We start from the raw sequence: 13,196 nt of genomic DNA on the forward strand, positions 1-13,196 counted from the left end.
CATAAAACTTTCACTCCGCTATCAGTGCCTAGACAAAAGAGTTTGTTTGCTGTTGCAGAATTCCTTTTAAGTGCGAACCAATCCCATCCATGTCTGTGCCTTGTCATACGTATGTGTGTGTTTATATACCCTGTTTCCCTGAAAATAGGACATCCCCTGAAAATAAGACATAGCATGATTTTCCAGAATTGTTGAGGATGCAAAATGATTTTTCAGGCTTTTTGAGGATGCTTGAAATATAAGCCCTACTCCAAAATTAAGCCCTGCTAACAGTTAATTTAAAAAGTCAATTTAAATAGTGTCCAGGCAGCTATACATGTAAAAAAGTTCAACCTTTTTGAACAAAAATTAAAGGAGATGTCTCGAGGAAGCAGTTAATTTTTTTTTTTGCCCAGTCCCCCCCATTAAGTACACATTACTAAGCCCCCCTGTAAATTACATTTCTAGCTGGTTCGTACTTACCGTTCCAGCGTTTCAGCAAGTTATAAAAGTTTCCTCAAGATGGCCGCCGGCTCTTTCCCAGTCGCTCGCTGCAGCCCGACGTGCGCGCTCCCGAGACGCCGCCAGCTGTGTCTCCATGGCAACCGGACGCATCGCAGCCGCCGACCAGACGCCCCGCAGCCGCCGACCAGACAGCAGGTAACCGGCGCTAGCCCCCGGCTCCCCAGCGCTAGTTCCCCCGGCGCAGCGACAGCCCCCCCGGCCTAGCGACAGCCCCCCCCCATCGCAGCGACAGCCCCCCCGGCCTAGCGCTAGCTCCCCCGGCGCAGCGACAGCCCCCCCGGCCTAGCGACAGCCCCCCCCATCGCAGCGACAGCCCCCCCGGCCTAGCGCTAGCTCCCCCGGCGCAGCGACAGCCCCCCCGGCCTAGCGCTAGCTCCCCCGGCGCAGCGACAGCCCCCCCGGCCTAGCGACAGCTCCCCCGGCCTAGCGACAGCCCCCCCGGCCTAGCGCTAGCCCCCCCCGGCCTAGCGACAGCCCCCCCGGCCTAGCGACAGCCCCCCCCATCGCAGCGACAGCCCCCCCGGCCTAGCGACAGCCCCCCCGGCCTAGCGACAGCCCCCCCCATCGCAGCGACAGCCCCCCCGGCCTAGCGCTAGCCCCCCCGGCCTAGCGACAGCCCCCCCGGCGCAGCCCGGCGCAGCGGCAGCCCCCCCCGGCGCAGCGGCAGCCCCCCCCCGGCGCAGCGGCAGCCCCCCCCGACCCATCACTTACCTGGGACGCTTCTCGGGGCTGCTGGGCTGGGCTGGTCTTCTCCGCTGGGCAGCTCCAGTTTCTGCACCTTCCTCTAACAGAGGATGGTGCAGAATGGCCGCTTCAGCGCGCTCCCGAGCAGTGACAGCTCGTCTGCGCATGCGCAGAAGAGCTGTAGCGGGGAGCACACTGAAGCGGCTCGTGCTGAATGGAGAAGACCGGACTGCGCAAGCGCGTCTAAAAAAGCAAGCTGCCAGCGAATTTAGACGGAACCATGGAGACGAGGACGCTAGCAACGGAGCAGGTAAGTGGAATAACTTCTGTATGGCTCATATTTAATGCACAATGTACATTACAAAGTGCATTAATATGGCCATACGGAAGTGTATAACCCCACTTGGTTTCGCGAGACCACCCCTTTAATATAAGACACTGTCTTATTTTCGGGGAAACACAGTATATATATATCCATGTCTGTGCCTTGTCATAAGTATATATGTTATAAGTGTGTATAAATATCCATGCCTCTTCAGATCTATTCCATTTTAGCCTGATGAAGAGCCTGAGAGGTTCGCAAGCTCACTATTATTACATCATGTGTTTTTGTTGGCCATTAAAAGGTATCATATCTACAAGATTACGTGGTTTCTCTTGCTGAGAACAATCACATTTTGCTCTACTGGCGACACGGTACCAGATCTTTGTTTTCATTATTTTTTATGAGAAATGGGAAAAGGGTTTTTTTTAAAATTTTTTTTAAAAATTGCATTTAGCTTATTTTTACATGTCTTTTTGGTCCCAATAGAAAACTTAAACTAGTAATACTTTGATCACTTCTATAATATACTGCAATACTTCTAGTATCAGGCAGAGCTTAATAGATTGCAATACAGGGCAGAGAAGGGAGTCAGAGAACTATGGCATAGCCACAGAACCCCCATCTATTTCAAGGAAAGGGTTTCTCTGACATCCATTACATCATGTGGAGTGGTCGGTGACAACCTGATCCAGGCAGCGATTGGTCAGGCACACATGAAAGACTCTTTCTACTGAAGTCTATGGAGTTTTATGAATATTTTCTATATGTCCGGGATGGGAAAACCCTGTAACCACCCGCCATTTTTTGAACTTTCGCCTTTTTTCCTCCCTGTGTTCCAAGAGATAACTTTTTTTATTTTCCCACCAGCAGCTGTGAGGCCTTGTGTTAGCTGGATGAGGTGCATTTTAATGGCGCCATGTAATGCATAGGGAAACTTTTAAACTTTTTAAGTGGGGTGAATTAGTGTCTTACTTTTCCAGCGTGAATGGTGAGGTAAGAAGATGTCAACTTCCTTCTATAGGTCAGTACCGCCATGACGATGCAATGTTTATGGATTTTGTGTTTTACGACTTAAAAAAACTTAAATAAAAAAAAAATCCCTTTTGTTTTCATATTTAGAGCTCCATAACTTTTTAAAATTATTCTGTCGTAAGGGGTGTGTAGGCGCTCAATCTTTGCGGAAAGGGTAAAGTGTGTGTGCGGTGGTGGTAGTGGGGGGCATGGGTATACATTTGCACCCACCAGGTAAACAGCGGGCATCCACCAGGTATGCAGCGGGCATCAAGCAGGTATGCAGTGGACACCTATTAGGTATACAGCAGGCACCCACCAGGTATGTAGCAGGCACCCACCAGATATGCAGCGGGGGCCCACCAGGTATACAGCAGGTGCCCACCAGGTATGCAGCGGGCACCCATTAGGTATAAAGCAGGCACCCATCAGGTATGTAGCAGGCACCCACCAGATATGCAGCGGGGGCCCACCAGGTATGCAGCGGGCACCAAGCAGGTATGCTGTGGACACCTATTAGGTATACAGCAGGCACCCACCAGGTATGTAGCAGGCACCCACCAGATATGCAGCAGGGGCCCACCAGGTATACAGCAGGTGCCCACCAGGTATGCAGCGGGCACCCATTAGGTATAAAGCAGGCACCCATCAGGTATGTAGCAGGCACCCACCAGATATGCAGCGGGGGCCCACCAGGTATACAGCAGGTGCCCACCAGGTATGCAGCGGGCACCCATTAGGTATAAAGCAGGCACCCATCAGGTATGCAGCGGGCTCGGCTACCGATGCTGCTTGATATGCAACCCACAAGCCCAGCTTGGATGAACATGACAAAGGGAGAATGGGGTTGTTGCATTTTCCATATTAGTGAACCCTAAAGTAGGTCTGCATGATGAGAGGAGACCTGTAGACCCTTCAGTGACTTCATTATAAAGAGCAATTAAATTGGACTTTTATTCTACATATAGAAATGATTGATTGAAGATCTAGAAGTCATTATCTGGAGGGGAGGTTTGAGAAAGTTCTTATGAATAATTCAGGAACTTCACAAAACCTTCAACTGAAGACTAAATGCTGATTGCAGGATAGAAGATGCGCATCCACAACCCCGGCCGGCCGACGGAGACTTTCTCAGCTTGATTGCAGAAAAATTCCACAAGAGGGAATGAAGGAAAACCTTCCCGCGCCGCGAGGCGTCACCCCAAGGCGATCTTTCCTTTCTCCACTTTGTTTAATCAGTAAGATTTTCTTCTAAGTTACTCAATGGAGTTATTAGAACTTATGAGAATATATAGCGGGCAGAAATACAGAAACATAAAGCTCTCAGGAGGGTAGTGCCACGGGGCCGGGCGGCGCGCCAACAAGATATTCTGCACTCTAAATGTACTACTAAGACAGCAAACTGGTGCAGTAAAGTACATGCCAGCTGAAAATGACAACTGATGGTCTCACTGAGAAAGAATAAAAGTAAATCTAGGGTTGTCAGAGGAAAATGCATCTAACATCCAGCTCTATCCTGATAATGACTATTTGTAGAGTGTTTCAACGTAGCTATCTGCTCCCCTTATAAACAGGTAGGGGTGTCTCTATCCCTACCCGCAGTTCTCTTTCCAGTGCTGCCAAGTTCCCCAAATCTCAGACGGTTTGCGGTGAGCGGTACGCTACCTAACCACTTCTGCTGCAGCTCCAATCGATTTTAATGAGAGCACAACCTGCAGTTACAAGTGTTGGCCACTACACCGCGGTCGGAGCAGCAACGTTGGTTCTGACCCCTGTGTATTACAGCGCTGACCGCGGGTGCCTCATCAGTTGATCAGACGGGTCAGGAGTGGCGAACCCCAGCCGATCAACTATTGCTCACCTCTTCTGAGGTTGGGTCATTGATGGTACTTTCCTGGAAAACGCCTTTAAATCTGATACTTACAATGTCCAGAGACATAAAACATATATATCACTATACAAAGATAAACGTTGTACGTACCTTTAGGTCATATTTCCTATACACAGAAAGTCGATGGCTAAATACGTTCCTTGTGACAATCATATACGTCTCTACACCATCCACATTTAGCCGATACATGCCCAAAAATTGTGGGAGGAGAGTGTTCCCGTGGCATTCCACAATGAACTATGTACAAAACACAAGAACAGAAAACATAAGAAGTATAAAAAACAAAACATTTAGTAAAAAAACACTTTTAGTCGCATGATATTATTTAAAATAACAGCTCTGAAAGGCGTCTACCTGACAGGGGGCACTAACTTTCCAGATAACTTTTGCTCCTCTACCGGCTTGTGTCAGTCTCATCAGTTCTGTGATATAGTTGCATTAAAAATGTTGCTGCTTTTTTCACAGTAAGTCACTTTGGAAGTAGCTGCCACTAGGAGTCTCCCTTCCAGCTTCTCTGCAGTCCACTCTCTGTTAGGTACAGGGCTTCTGTAGTAACAAGGACTCAGGGATGTTTCCATAACAAGGGGAGGAGCTATCTTCACAGGCTGTTCCCCAGCACTCAGAGGCTGCAGGCTGACGGATCTGCAGACAACATGATAAGGGTCTCCACAGTCTCTGCCTCTCCTGCTGTTACAGTTTAGGGATTTGGACACACATTATACTGGGTTTACTAACCTTTTGACCAGAATGTCTCAGAATGTCTGAATCATCCTGGGAGAGCAGTGCGGTGGGCATTTGGTCTGGCATGTGCCTGCTCCAGCAGTTCCAGTATTTTCTCTGCTCGGCTCAGAGGGTGGAGCCAAACAACAAGGTTGACGGAAACCGCAGGTGAAGGAGTGAACATGCACTTAGGGTTTCAAACATTTAGATCCCTCTAAGCTGCTAAAGATGTCTTCCAGTCCAAGAAGGTTTTTCCACACAAACAAGGTTCTCAATATTGCTGACCTGCTAGTTCTAATTAAAGGGGTATTCTGGGACTTTTACTATTGATCAACAGGGGTATACCACATCAGATCTCCACCAATGAGCTGATGGTCTGGGCCACTATCAATGCAGCAGGCCGGATGTTGTTAGCGGTGGTCAGGTCTGGAACGGCTTCCCTCCCATTACACTTCTGGCCCCGACCACCAAGGATGATGTTTGGCCCCACTGCAGTGACAGCAGATCAGAGGATCAGCTGATCGTTGGAAATCCAGAGCGTTGGACTCCCATCAATCAGCTATCCCGGAATACCTCTTTAATTAATATGGCGCTGAGGTCCTATTGATGGGCTGAGGTTTGGCGCCGGAGATGTACACAGACATTAGAGAACTCCATCGGAAAACTAGAAATGGGCCGAATCCAAACGAAAAGCTTCAAATTCACCACACCCTATTGAAATTTAAAGGGATTAGTTCATGAAGACACCCGTATACCAAAATTAGGAAAATGGAAAGGGGCTGATTTTATAATACTAGCACTTTAACCCCTTCCCTTCCACTTTTCATTCCCATCTTTTAAAGAGGTTAGCGTGTTTTGATGGACGCATCATATAACATGTTTTTCCAATGTTCACTGTGCAGTAAAAATGACATCATGACTTTGATCTGCGGGTCTCTGATTACAGCGATGCCAAATTGGACTCATTTTTGCTGTTTTAAGACTTCTACAAAATAAAAAAAAAACAACACTTTTTTTATGCGTTGTGTCACCATATCCTAAGAACCATAATTTCCCCCCTTTCTCCAGGGCTGGTGTTTAGGGCAGCGAGATGGAATTTCTATTAAATTCTATTACTACCATTTTAGAGTCCGCAGATTATCTAAGCGTATTGCGCTTTCAGCCCCCGGACCGGCAGTCATAGCAATAACTTACAGTCTTAGAGAATTTATTATACGTCTCGTTACAATTTGGGCTACAACATACGTGTATCACTCAAACTGCATCGCACTCGTATGACAATTACATCTGTGCATGAGCACAATTTTTTGCGTGTGTGTGCTAACTCCCATAGAAAATAATGGGTGATACGGCCAAGAGAATAGGACACGCTGCGCGAGAAAAATCGCCACGTAGGACACATAAATAATAGGTTATTACAGCACATGAGTTGCTTCTCACAAGTGCGCAGAACTCGTGTGTTTTTCTCTCCTATATAAATACTGTCTATTTCTGAGGAGCAGAATCCACGTGGCAGCGGCGTACAAGCGGAGCGCCATTCTAAACGAGACACAATATATAAAGCAATTAAAACAGACAAAAAACACGTCATTAAATTTGCACATGATAAATGACCTCCGCTGCGCCGGCCGGTTTCATCATATTGGCGAGGGCGGCAGATGATGAACTCAGCACATCCTCCATCCTAAATGCGCTAAATGGGGGCTCTGAGAGCTTATTAAGCGCGATTACATTCCCCCCGCACCGACCTGCTCGCAACAACCGAGCGCAATCTATGGATTCCTTTTATACATTATTTATATCTCAGGAGAACATCGTCCGTGAAACAGACAGAGGAAGATTCCCAGCCAGCCGGATCCATGACCGCAACGCTACAGAGCGAGGAGGAGACGACCGAAGCCCAAAGTCTCATCCCAGATTCACCAATCCACAAGGAGTTCCTTTTGGTATTTTACAGAATCATAGACTGGTAGAGATGGCAGGGACCCCCAGGGTCATCAGGTCCGACCCCTGCTCAGTGTATGAAGAGCCCCCAGTAGTAGCGAAGTACAGAGAGAGTAGAAACACTTAGTAAAAGGCAGAGAACACGTCACAGTCATTGCTTGTATTGCTACAATGTATCTAAAATGAAAAATGAATCAACTTTGCTCTTTGATTATAAACACACCTTGTACTTAAATGTTGGCACAACAGACTGAGGAAAAAGGCGATCCCCCGGCGTCCTCCACACCCGGGTACGTCCATCTAATCTGAAGATGGAGTAACGGGACTCATCACTCCATAGAACGTTCTTCTACTGCCCAACTCTCCAGTGACCACGCTCCTTGCTCCATTGTAGATGATTGCACTTTGTGATGGGCGGCTTGTGTGCAGCGGTATAGCCCATATAGCCAATAGCACACGGGTCCCGTCACAGACTATGGCTGACACCTCCAAGGGTCTACATATCATGTACATGGTGTAGGACATGTAACATGCTGATAAGGTATGATCCATTCTACTGACAGGTAGTGAAAACATCAGTAAGGCTGAAGTCTATATTCTACAGGAATGTAATAATGGAGGACAACTGGTTAAAGCGCTTTTTATGCTCCACCCTCAGAATATAACAAGGAGGATTTACCGTGGGTCTTCCTTTACTGCCTACAAGACTGTGAGATCCGGGCGTCTCCGGGGAGGATGCTGATCGTTATTTGTTAAACGAACATGAAAGCTGTTTGGCCGCCAATATTAATAGCGATCGCCATCAGAGCCCTCCGATACGATAAATGATTCAGGGATTCATTCCGATTTTCAGATTTGGGCAGAGGAACAATTTACGAGGCCTCGTCAGTAAGTGTCGCCGGCTTTATCTGAGGGACGAATCTGTCATTGTGGCATCAATGTAAACTTGCACAAAGGAAAGAGTTAAATGACAAACTCAGCTCTGCTACATTGTGTGGAACTACTCAGCAATTATGCATGTTGCAAGGAAACAGTGGGAAAAATTGGGCCTTCTAGAGTTTTTGCGCGCATGAAAAAAATGCAGTGAATACGCCCGCAACACGTCTGTAAAAAACGCACAAAATACGCACGTTCCCTCGAAGCAAAATTGCTGCGATTTTCTCACACCGAAACTGCGCACACCTGTGTGAACGAGTCCTAAGGGGGCGTTCGCATGAGTGAGCGTGATATCAGTCCAAGAAACTAAGACCAACATCGCGCTTGTAAAATTGTGATTCTGGATGCGAACACGGCGCATTTGTGCTTAAAAAACACATCGCCCCGCATATATGAAAACCGCAAGAGCAGCAAATAGTTCTGAATGGTAAACATCTCATCGCACTCGCATACAGATCACATGACATGCGAGGGCGATGCCAGCTGTTTAAAGATCCCACAGGAAATAATAAAGATTCCTTGCGAGGAATTGCCAAAAAGTTGATTTATCACCGCCTTTCTTGGCCGCTTTCCCCTCTAGAAAAAGAAATTAAATACAAAAATGGGTCTGTTTGCGATCGCCGAGTCCATAACCATCTGTAAAACACACTATTGATCTGCAAAGGACAAAAAATGTATTACAAAAAAACAAAAAAAAAGCTTCATTTGTTCATTTTGCCTCTCTAAACAGTAATAAAAGTGATAAAAAAAACCCAAAAACATGGGGGCCCCAAAACTGTACCAATGAAAACTACAGGACTTTGAAGCAGTGATTTAATAAGAAAAATTCTAAAAAATGGGTTTGTATTGTGCAAAAGTGGGAAAACCTAAAAAAATGATCGCTTCGGTATTGTGGTAATCGTAGCGGCAGTGAAAGAGGATTGTGTCATTTTTGTGGCATTATTACTGAATCAGTAGGTTTTCTCTTCCTGCCCTCCACAAAAATGTACTAAAACTGATCCAATACAATGTATGATGAGGCGTCGCGCAGGAGGGAGAGAAAACACATCAGTTCTGCCCCAAAAGATTGTACAAATAAAAGCCCACGGTCCGCCGCGCAAAAAACAAGCCGGCATACGGCCAGGCCGATGGAAAAATAAAAAAGGAATGGGGTTAGAAATTTGGAAATGAAAATCCTCAAAACAAGCGGTGAAATTCAAAATAGGCCGCGTCACTAAAGGGTTAAACAACTAGCAACTTATCTGAGACCGGTCTTCAGGATAGGTGGAGTCCCCCGCTGCGAGCACAGAGTCATGACCGACTCCTCAGGTGACGTCCTATCGTCACCTTTTCTTGGCAGACTGGTTTTGCCGGATGGTTTGCCATTGCCTTCCCCAGTCATTTTTACCCCCCAGCGACCTCGGAAGGATGGAAGGCTGAGTCAACCTTGAGCCGGCTACCTGACCCAAGTGGGGATTGAACCTGCAAACTTCAGGTTGTGAGCAAGAGCTTAGGACTGCATTTCTGCTGCCAACCGCTTGACGGTGGTCCACTGTTCTGGATCTCCGCTGATCATTGCGTCTGCTGTCAGTGTGGACATTGCTGGAAGCGGATAGCGCTGTCAACATTGCAGTGGCTTGACTTGGTACTACAGGCAGAGCTCACATTGAATTGAATGGCTGTAGTAGCAAGCACGGCTGATGCAATGTGGACAGCGCTATCTGCTTGGTGCTCTCTGCGCTGACAGCCGATTCTGAGTGATAACCTGTCCTGAAGATTGGTCATCAATGGTGAAAGTTCCTGAGAACTTCAGACTACATACAGTAGATTATGGTTGGTAACGCGGCTGTAGGACAAGACGGTTCAGGGGGGCTCTGGGTAGATGGTGCTCCTTGAGAGGTGGAGCTAGACAAAGTCCCTCATTTACCGCTGAACCTCATGGTCACCCCGGCATCAGTCCAGTCTTTTCATCCACGGGTTTCAATAGCCATAACTTTTTAATTCTTCGTCTGACATACCCTACGAGGGCTCCTGTCCTGCGGGAGAAGCTGCATGCTCTAATGGTAACATTTAATGTACGGGAAACGGTTGGACATTTTTGAAGTGGGGAGAAATGAAGAAAAAAAATACAATTGCGCCATTTTTGGCGAGTTTTATTTTTCAAAGAGTTCACAGTACAACACAAAGGACATGAGCGTTGTCCCGTGGGTCCGTATGATGATGGGATACCAAATGTTTTTTACAAATGTTTTTCTAGTCTTAAAAAGTTAATGAATTTTTTTCTTACACAAGAATTGCGCTCCGCCATCATATCCTCAGACCCGTAACCGTTTGATTTCCTCATTGATTTGCCTATGTCAGGGATCCCTTTTTTTACGGTGTGAGCTGCGGTATTTATTACCACCCTTTTTGGGTGCATACATCTTATTGATCACTTTTTATTTAAAGTTTTTGAGAGTCGGGGGGGGGGGGGGGGGGGGGGGAAATCACAATTCTGGCATTCCGTCCTTTTTTTTTGCTTCACCGGCCTTCACCATGTGCGATACATATTATTACGATAATCTAATAGGTCGGACTCTTACATATACGGTGATTCCAAATATGGATGCTTTTGTATAGGAAAAATTAGAAAAGTAGGATGTTTTTGAACTTTTAACAGCTTTATTTCCTTAACGTACCTGGTGGTATTTCTTTAGTATATTGTGCATCTCAGCCACATCTTCACTTGTAATAGTCTTGATAATATACCGCTTGTCGCAAGAAGCGTGAAACCTAGCTCCGCTGCGAGCCTGAGAGTCGTTGGCCAAAGGGGCATATCTGGTCAGGGAGTTCTGTGAAACAGAAGGTAGAATTAGTACATAAACTGCAAGACATCCAGACCGCCATGAGATATAGACCGTACAGAAGGATGGTCCATGAAGTGACAGGGTCCAGAGCGGGAAGTTATACTACCTATGATTCGCCTGACCGTGGGGCCCCTCACTGGTTGTCCAAGATGGCCCCAGCGCTCCTCGTACTCCTTGATTCACCCTCTGATCCGTTGTCAGACATTGCATGCTGCTCTCAGATTTAAAAACTTTAAAAACATTTTTAAGTGGGGTGAAATTCAATCAAACACAATTGCGCCATTCTTCTCTGGAGGTTGCGGGTGCGTTAGCTTCTTTCATGGCCCAACTATGACGATACCTTGTTTCTACATTTTTTACTTTAAGACTTTTTGTAAGAATCCGCACCACCGGTCCTGTCACACAGGCTGCTGCTGGGCGTCACAGGGGAGCCTCGGTCCTCATCACCTCCCCTGGCCGCCGGGTTGCTAGGGACGCGTTGCGTCCTCGGTATTATGGCAACCAGGCTTGTGTCTCCTTCCCTGCCTCCTGCAGGGCTGGGGGTGGGTTCCCCAGTGCTGCCGAATAAACTCAGCTGCTGTCAGACCCCCCCCCCCCCCGTCCCAATCAGCTGCTGTCAGACCCCCCCGTCCCAATCAGCTGCTGTCAGACCCCCCCCCGTCCCAATCAGCTGCTGCCAGACCCCCCCGTCCCAATCAGCTGCTGTCAGACCCCCCCCCCCCGTCCCAATCAGCTGCTGTCAGACCCCCCCGTCCCAATCAGCTGCTGTCAGACCCCCCCGTCCCAATCAGCTGCTGTCAGACCCCCCCCCCCCCCGTCCCAATCAGCTGCTGTCAGACCCCCCCCCCCCCGTCCCAATCAGCTGCTGTCAGACCCCCCCCCCCCCCGTCCCAATCAGCTGCTGTCAGACCCCCCCCCCCGTCCCAATCAGCTGCTGTCAGACCCCCCCCCCCCCCGTCCCAATCAGCTGCTGGGGCGGGAGCTCTGACAGCATTAAACCTGCTTGTGTCTGCAGACCAGTGCTAGTGTTAGTTTGGTCTTCCTGCTACACCAGGGTACTTCTTGTTGTGACTCCTGACTTTTGACTCCCTGTTTTTGAACCTGCCGTTGCCTTTGCCTGACCCTCTTGTACCGCGCACCCTCTCACTGCCGCCCCGGATAGTCTGACTCTCCTTGCTGTTGTTTGTTCCAGTGTCTGTCTGTTTGTTAGTCCCGGTGTTCCCCTTCCCTAGTGAGTGTAGGGACCGTCGCCCTGGGGCTTAACCCAGGGGGGCAAGTAGGTAGGGACAGGGGTTGCGGGTATTTTCAGGCACTTCCAGACTCCCGGACCCCGAGTCCTGACACTTTTGTAAAATGAAACCCCTTTCTGTTCTGTATATGCAGGTGTGTGCTCAATATTATATAAATTACTTTGCATCGACAAATTCATTTTTTGCGGGGCAAATAATAATAATAATAATAAATCTTTATTTGTATAGCGCCAACATATTCCGCAGCGCTTTAGTTTTCATTGCCACCATTTTTGGGCACACAAGACTTTTTCATCCTTTTTAGCCCATTGTTTGGGAGATGGGTTACAAAAACACGCCATTCGGACAATGTATAACTTTTTTTCGTACATCCTTCACCGTGTGGGATAAATAGTGCAATACTTAACTCTTCCATGACCAGAGGTTATTGATGCGCCGGCGTCCAAGCCACAATCTGCAGTTCTGGTATTCCCACTTTTAAAAAAATCACGACTTTTTTATATTCCGGTGACATCGCTAAACGAGGGCTTGTTGTTTTTTACGTGACGAGTTGTGTTCTTCAGTGATACAATTTAACATCATACCATCTAATGTGTTGGAAAAACGTTAAGAATTTGTAAGTGGGGGGAAAAAAAACAATTGCGCCATTTGTGTGTGAGGAGTATATTTTTACAGGGTTCGTGGTGCAGTAAGGCCTCCTGTCCACGGGCGATTCTTCATTGCGTTATCTGCGGCGATAATCAGTACGCGGGTAACGCATGAAGTGCTTTCCATAGGATAACTATAAAAAGCGCAGCCCGATCTACACGATAATGATAGGTTAATTGCGGCGACTTTAAGGCTGCCTGTCCCCTGGCGATGATCCGCTGGCGATAAATTGCCCGCGGATCACCCTCTGAAAGCTTTCCATAGGATAACTATGGAAGGCACAGCGCTGGCATCCATGAGCGGAGAATCATAGCGATTCTCTGCTCACGGGATTTAAATCGCGGCATGCTGCGATTGGCGCGATTCTCCACAGTAAGCCTATCTCGGAAACCTGTCAGTGCTCCCCCCTCCTCCACCACAGCGGAATATTGATAGCGATATTCCACCTCGGCTGTGGA

General features: G+C 47.7%; 1 protein-coding gene across 1 annotated transcript in view; it reads right to left on the bottom strand.

The window, feature by feature from the left end:
- The window catches only part of PIP4K2A (phosphatidylinositol-5-phosphate 4-kinase type 2 alpha), a 108,893-nt gene that overhangs the window by 11,269 nt on the left and 84,428 nt on the right, over positions 1-13,196 (bottom strand). The window contains exons 4-5 of the mRNA XM_066585780.1: positions 10,673-10,825; positions 4,506-4,652 (exon numbers count right to left, since the gene is read on the bottom strand). Coding sequence (XP_066441877.1) covers positions 4,506-4,652; positions 10,673-10,825 — 300 coding nt within the window. The remainder of the gene's footprint in view (positions 1-4,505; positions 4,653-10,672; positions 10,826-13,196) is intronic.

Source organism: Eleutherodactylus coqui, chromosome 12, assembly GCF_035609145.1.
Source record: "Eleutherodactylus coqui strain aEleCoq1 chromosome 12, aEleCoq1.hap1, whole genome shotgun sequence".
Taxonomy (NCBI): Eukaryota; Metazoa; Chordata; class Amphibia; order Anura; family Eleutherodactylidae; genus Eleutherodactylus; species Eleutherodactylus coqui.